The following is a 344-nucleotide window of genomic DNA, read 5'->3' on the forward strand; positions in this document are numbered from 1 at the left end:
CCGCGCCCAACGCCTCGCACTTCTTCTGGAACAACTACACCTTCTCCGACTGGCAAAACTTTGTGGGCGGGCGGCGCTACGGGGCCGAGTCCCAGAACCCCACGGTGAAAGCGCTGCTCATCGTGGCTTACTCCTTCATCATCGTCTTCTCGCTTTTTGGCAACGTCCTGGTGTGTCATGTCATCTTCAAGAACCAGCGAATGCACTCGGCCACCAGCCTCTTCATCGTCAACCTGGCCGTCGCCGACCTGATGATCACGCTCCTGAACACCCCCTTCACTTTGGTGAGGCCGGCGGGGCGGGCGCGGGGGTCCTCTCCTCGCTCCGTCCCCCTGACCCCCCCT

At 62.2% G+C, this 344-nt stretch overlaps 1 protein-coding gene across 1 annotated transcript in view; it reads left to right on the forward strand.

Moving 5' to 3' along the window:
* Window positions 1-2: 2 nt before the first annotated feature.
* The window catches only part of GPR83 (G protein-coupled receptor 83), a gene marked incomplete at its 5' end in the record, with an annotated part of 15,119 nt that continues 14,777 nt past the window's right edge, over window positions 3-344 (forward strand). The window contains one exon of the mRNA XM_014530667.1: window positions 3-284. Within this exon, the coding sequence (XP_014386153.1) occupies window positions 3-284 (282 nt within the window). The remainder of the gene's footprint in view (window positions 285-344) is intronic.

The sequence above is a fragment of the Myotis brandtii genome, unplaced genomic scaffold (genome assembly GCF_000412655.1).
Source record: "Myotis brandtii unplaced genomic scaffold, ASM41265v1 scaffold76, whole genome shotgun sequence".
In the NCBI taxonomy this organism is placed as follows: Eukaryota; Metazoa; Chordata; class Mammalia; order Chiroptera; family Vespertilionidae; genus Myotis; species Myotis brandtii.